The sequence below is a fragment of the Coenobita brevimanus genome, chromosome 5, assembly GCF_032717465.1.
Source record: "Coenobita brevimanus isolate Jiangsu-jjx chromosome 5, ASM3271746v2, whole genome shotgun sequence".
NCBI classification, from domain to species: domain Eukaryota; kingdom Metazoa; phylum Arthropoda; class Malacostraca; order Decapoda; family Coenobitidae; genus Coenobita; species Coenobita brevimanus.
The window spans coordinates 28,019,197-28,025,196 of NC_136958.1; the positions used below are offsets into that span (position 1 = coordinate 28,019,197).

Genomic DNA, 6,000 nt, shown 5'->3' on the forward strand with positions numbered 1-6,000 from the left:
AGGGGGAGTGGTGCTGCTGCCGTCTTGTACCTCTGTCAATATTTAATGTGGGATCTGAGAGGGGACTGACTTTTGAGGGACACTGCAAAGGTAATGGAGATAGGGACATGGAGGAGGGAAGAGAGAAAACTAGATAGTAATATGGAGAAGGAGAAGATGAATTGAATAGAGAACTGGAAATGAAAAAAATAAAAGGAAAGCGACATGCACGTAGTTTGTTATACATAGTACGGACGAGGGAAAGGAAAAATTAATACCAACACTGAAAGAGATGTGGAAAAAATTTGGGCTGAAGAAATGAACAGGATAAAGGGAAATATCACAGACGGTGAAACCAAAGAAAAAGATATTGAAAAACAAAAAAATGAGAGGAGAAGAAGAGACAAGGAAGGGAAAGAAGAGTTAAAATGATAAATGGGCATGGGGAGGCAGACGGAGAGGAAAAAAAAAAGATTACGATGGATGATGTTAATAACAAAGTCAAAGAAAGGGAAGGATGTAGATAAAGAATATATATATTGGGAATGAAAAAAGAGTGAAACTGGTAACAAGATGAATAAGGAAAAGGAATGGCTGAAATAGAGGCTAATATAGCTGAAAAGCAAAATAGCATGCAAAAGATCTAAAATTATAGAAGGAATGAAAGGATAAGGGAAGGTGAATATGGTGAGCAGGGAAAAACTAGAGTGAAGGAATGGCTTCTAAAACGTGGATGCAGCACAAAAAATATACATTAAAAAACAGTAAGTAAAGAAGACACAAGAACGGAAAAGGAGAGGGAACGAACATTCATATTACAAGAGAGTTTGAGGAGAGAAATGAAAAACCGAAAGTACAAAAATAGACACTGAAACGAGAAACAGCAGTCAAAGAATTAAAAAAAAATGGAAAGTGGACACTCATGATAATCTTAGTGCTCTCAAGCTTTAGTGACTCACTCTTAACTGAATGAAATCGTGTGAAGTTTGCTGGAATAAACTAGCAACAGGAGATTACTCGATCTTGGGAGGGTTAATTATTTCATAATTATCCAGGGATCGTTATCACCACAAAGACTCGAATGGTTGAACGAGACGTTCTTCTGATATGAAACAAACCGTGCGGACTAACACGCTGAACTGCCTTTGACAGCCGTGGTCTAGCAGGCTGCAAACAAATGATTCTATTGAGGGAAATTAGGGTACAAACATTCCTGGTTAATCCTTTCAATGGCATGGATTTAAGCACATGTTTCATTCAGGCTAACACTAAACAAATAACTTTGACGCAAGGGAAATGACACAGCATAAACTAAGGAAGTATCGAAAGTTGTTCAAAGGCTGTGTCGGAGCTTCTGAACCTAAATCAGCCCGGTGTTTTGAGAGCAGCCAGTCAGCAGAGTCAGACGCGCCAGTATCTCGTGGGTGTTGTGGCCGAGTGCACTGATTTCGTTTTCTCATAATTCCGTTAGTTGAATTCTTTTGTACCATACCGTAAATGGCTGGTAGCTGGTGAAATGCAGTGATGATTGAAGACTTATAGGGATGACTGGGTCTTAGCAGAAAACAGTGATTATCGAAGTCTTATGTAAATGCCCGGTACTTGGTTACAGGTAGCGATTGACTTGGGTTAGCAAAACGCATTGAGTATTAATAACATGTGTGAACGACTGTTACCAGGTAGGTGCTTTAAAAAAGCCTATTAAGTGGATGGTACAATCGCGAGCAGCAATCGGTATCCCCTCTCTTGGCTGAAGCCATGGCCAGAGGAGAGCAGGGAATCGAACAACCTCTCCCGCCACCCCCACTCCCACCCACACCCAGCCCCGTTGAGAAAGGTGCTGGGTAGGCGTATTAGCACCGACGTATTGTGTTCATATCTATGATTTAACATTCACGTGAATTACCAATACCGTCAATAACACACCAGGAGGTAAGCTGCAATATTGTGTTAATGTGGCATTATGGAGATATCAAATTCATATAAAGGCAGATGAAAAAATTAGAAACAACCATAAAACTAAAAAATAGTGATTTTAATGTCACTAAATAATTTGCAAATGTCAAGTGGATGTGTTATTCCAATAATATATGATATGTTACAGTCCGTCACCACCACCCCAACACTCCACTGTAGTGCCAACGAACAAATCCACGAACACGAAAGAATCAACCAACACGTTTGAGAACTGTATATTGCTTTGCCATAGCATACTGCAGATGTGCCGATAGTATCAGTATCAGCAGTATTTTCCTTTGTATCTAGTTTCTTTATCGGCCACGTGAAAATATGGACGATATACCACAACTTATCTGGTTTACATATGTGAATCAAGGTAAGCACGTTTCAGGACACTGATTAACAGGTGATTATGATATTATTACATGTAGTTACAGTATCATATTATATATGAATTACTACCCGACAAGCTTTTCCACTATTTCCATCTCCCCGAAATCATACCCACCGTCGTCTCTTTCCCTCCTGGGGGAGGGGGAGTGGAGCGTTCTCTGGTCTCTGGCTGCGAGCACTTTCCAATCCGACAGTTGGCTTATTATATTTAGGGAAGTTTAATATCATAGACAGAATGGTATACAGTACGCTTTTGATGACAAAAGAGTATGCTAGTTGTATCATTTGATATCCATTTGTGCAAATAAGTTGTCATATTTAGCCTGTGTTATTAATCTGCTACAACTGTGTTTGTCAAAATTACAAGAGAAGCTGGCAAATCCTCCCTTTACAGAATAGAAGTAATATATTACTATATATGCATTTTATTTATTATTAATCACACATGGAGGATCATCAGCATAGCAATAAGAATGAAGCAACATGCTTTGAGAGCCATATGTTGAAAATGAACCGGTGGACAACAGGACACCTCATAATTATAGGAGAACGGGTTGTCTGTGGTTAAAGTGAGAAGGTGAAACACGCACAGCAATATCCAATCTTAGTGTCACAAGGCCAGAGTGATAGTGTCAGTCATTCATCCACCGATCCCCTTATCAGTGATTAGTCATGCCCAGTGTATTATTAGATTCCATCCAGAGTTATCATCTACCGTTTTCCTAACAACCTTCCCACTCCCTTTAATCACTTTTTTTTTTTTTTACTCCAAGTCTCACCTGCCCTCTTTCGAACCATCTCCTCACTCCCATAAGTCACTTCCATTTGTAGTCCCTCCTAACACAAAACAATCAACATGATATGGCGACATATGGTCCGGGTTGTTTATAAAACAAAATATATTAATCTATAGCCACGAAATCACCTATGAATAGTATTCCCTCTATATCTGGGACTATGCCTCAAAGATTCAAATCAACTTCTGATATGAATCAGCGAGTCAATGTTGTAGCCCTACGACTTACTCCCAGTCAGTCTCTTAGTAGGAGGCCTATGCTCAGGTGCAGGTATTTTGTCGAGATTGTTTTTCCTAACTGTGAGTCCTGTAATCATAATACTGTTTGTGTGCATATGAAATATATGATGATTTTCGAAAGTGTTATATAAACGTTGAATGCGGTTTCATTTTTCGTCGTTTAATCCAGTTGATAAATGTGTGTTTAACGTGAATACACATTACAGTAGGCATGCAGCTATTGATTTCGTTATTCCTACATACCTGGGTTGACGTTGGGAGGCTATTTTGCCCAACCACACTTAATGTTTGCAATTTTCGTTCACAAGCAGAGTTTACGTGCGGATCAACCCATTCGACGATCATCTATGGGCGCACCCAATCACCCAGCCACCTGTTCACTGGGTCATCACATCGTTACATCGCCATATACACGCCACCTGTTTTCCTGACTCCTCACGCCGCCGCCCACCTGTCAACAGTATCCTGCCAGTAGTTGTGTGCCGGTATGTGTCTTATATAAGTGTATACTCGTAGTTTTGTGTAATGACGCACGCAGCTAATATTTAGGTCAATGTGGACACTAAAGTGTATTCTCAGTGCAATATGCTCATTGTCACAAGTCTCTAAAAACGTATTTATATATATTCTCCCTTTGTTACATATCTTTAGTATAAATGACAAGTCCGTCATATATAAATACAGAGCATACTGTGCACTAGGAAACCGTAAAAATATTTATTTTGTGTTTACAGTATACACATGTAACGATGACTATGCAGTGTTTTCCACCAATGTCGATCCAATACAATTGTTTTACACTGTGAAAGTAGGTGCGTTGTAAAACATTAGTAGCACCTGGTTATAATATATATAAATTATATGGAATGGGAATCTTTGAAGATTCCCATTTCTAATACTCCACGTAAAACCTTTATGTTCTTTGAGCTAAGTTTATATTCACTTTCCCCCTTTATTTACGGTGTTCCTCCAAAGTTTCAACTATTATACTATTTTGGCTTCATTCGCTCTGAATTCTTGTAGGAATATGTCCCTCAAGCCGTCATTTCCCCTTCATTTGATTTGCGTAGCAAAGTGTGTTCGTCTTATCTGTAGCTTCAGTTGTTGCTATTTCCACTGCTACTCTTACAGCACATATGTTGCTTGTTCGGTGCCATGTGTAACACAGCCCAAAAATATTTTTAAAATATGTCCTCGTCCTTCTGTGTCATGTTACATCTCGTGTATGATAAATATTAGTATGTCATGTCTTAAACGATCATTATTTAAATGAGGTAAATGCATTCTTACAGGTATGGAAAGAAGAGGTAGAGGACGTGGTAATGCCCCACGAACCCGTGCCAACCGGCCAGAAATTATTCTGCACAGGGGTGAGATCATTGGGCGCTATATGGCTGGCCAATCACTCAAGGATATCAGCAGACATATGGGCATACACATAAAGAGTGTGCGCCTATGGGTGAGGAGGTATGAGGCCGAGGGGCACGTTGAGACCAGGCCCAGACCTGGAGGGCCAAGAGTTACCACGCCATATGATGAGAAGAGAATCATAGCTGCATCTGCACGAAGTCCCAAGAAAATGGCCATAACATTAACAAGGGAGTTGCGGTTGGAATGTCACGTATCAACAACACGGAGAAGGCTTCATGAGGCCGGTATACACTGCTATATTCCGGCCGTTAAGGAAAACATAACTGCTATTCACAAAGCCGCATGACTACGGTTCGTTGAGCAGTATGCAGATAGGGGCCAGGAGTTTTGGCGGACCGTTATAGATATACAGACGAGACTACTTTCTCTTCAGTGTGTGCTAGAGCTCATCAGTGCTGGAGACGACATGGGTGCCGGTTCAACGAAGAGAACATACATGAAATGGCCAAAAGCAGAAGGGTCAGTGTGGCAATGTATGGACGGATGTGGTATGGGGGACCTGGTGAGCTTGTTCCCATTGAAGGCTACCTGAATGCAGTAGAATACATTAATATACAAGAGAACTGCCTGATACCATTTGTGCGTGCATATGCACTCCCAGAACCACACTCAATCAGGTTAGTCCAAGACCAGTCCCGCATCCACACCTGCCATTCAGTGAGGGAATGGTTTTCCAACAGGCCCGACATAGAATTAATAGACTGGCCCCCCAAAGGCTGTGATTTGAATCCTATTGAGAACCTTTGGGGGTTAATGAAGAGGGACTGGGTGTACAAGAGAAGACCAGAGAGGCTATAGAGAGGAAGAGCAGGGAAATGTGGGAAGGTTTCAGACACACCCCCAATATTTGTTCAAACTTTGTAGATTCCCTCCATTCACGCCTGCAGGATGTCATTAATGTAGAAGGGGGGTGGACTGGATACTGACGTTATGTAATAATCTTACATATGATGCCAATAATGTGAAGTAACAAACTTGCATATAATCTACCGGGTATTCCTCTCTATGTGACGAACCAGTCATAAGGGCATACGTTGCTTAATGTGTATAGATTATCCTTCTCACTACAATTATTTATGCACAGTTTACATACCCACGAAATTATACCATAATAAAGGTATCATCACTCCCCTAATAATGAGTTATTTTACTCTATCCTCATCGCCTTGCACATCTAACGAGCATTTTTTGCCGTTTGCTAT

The 6,000-nt window shown here is 40.6% G+C and overlaps 1 protein-coding gene across 1 annotated transcript; it reads left to right on the forward strand.

Annotated features, from left to right (window-relative positions):
• The first annotated feature begins 4,661 nt into the window (after positions 1-4,661).
• LOC145398589 (uncharacterized) lies at positions 4,662-5,084 on the forward strand. Its single transcript, XM_080271398.1, has one exon. The coding sequence runs from the start codon at positions 4,662-4,664 to the stop codon at positions 5,082-5,084; it is 423 nt and encodes a 140-aa protein (XP_080127524.1).
• The last annotated feature ends 916 nt before the right edge of the window (positions 5,085-6,000 follow it).

Bases quoted from the DNA above. Each gene is read 5' to 3' on its own strand.
- LOC145398589 (XM_080271398.1), top strand. From the start codon at position 4,662: ATGGAAAGAAGAGGTAGAGGACGTGGTAATGCCCCACGAACCCGTGCC.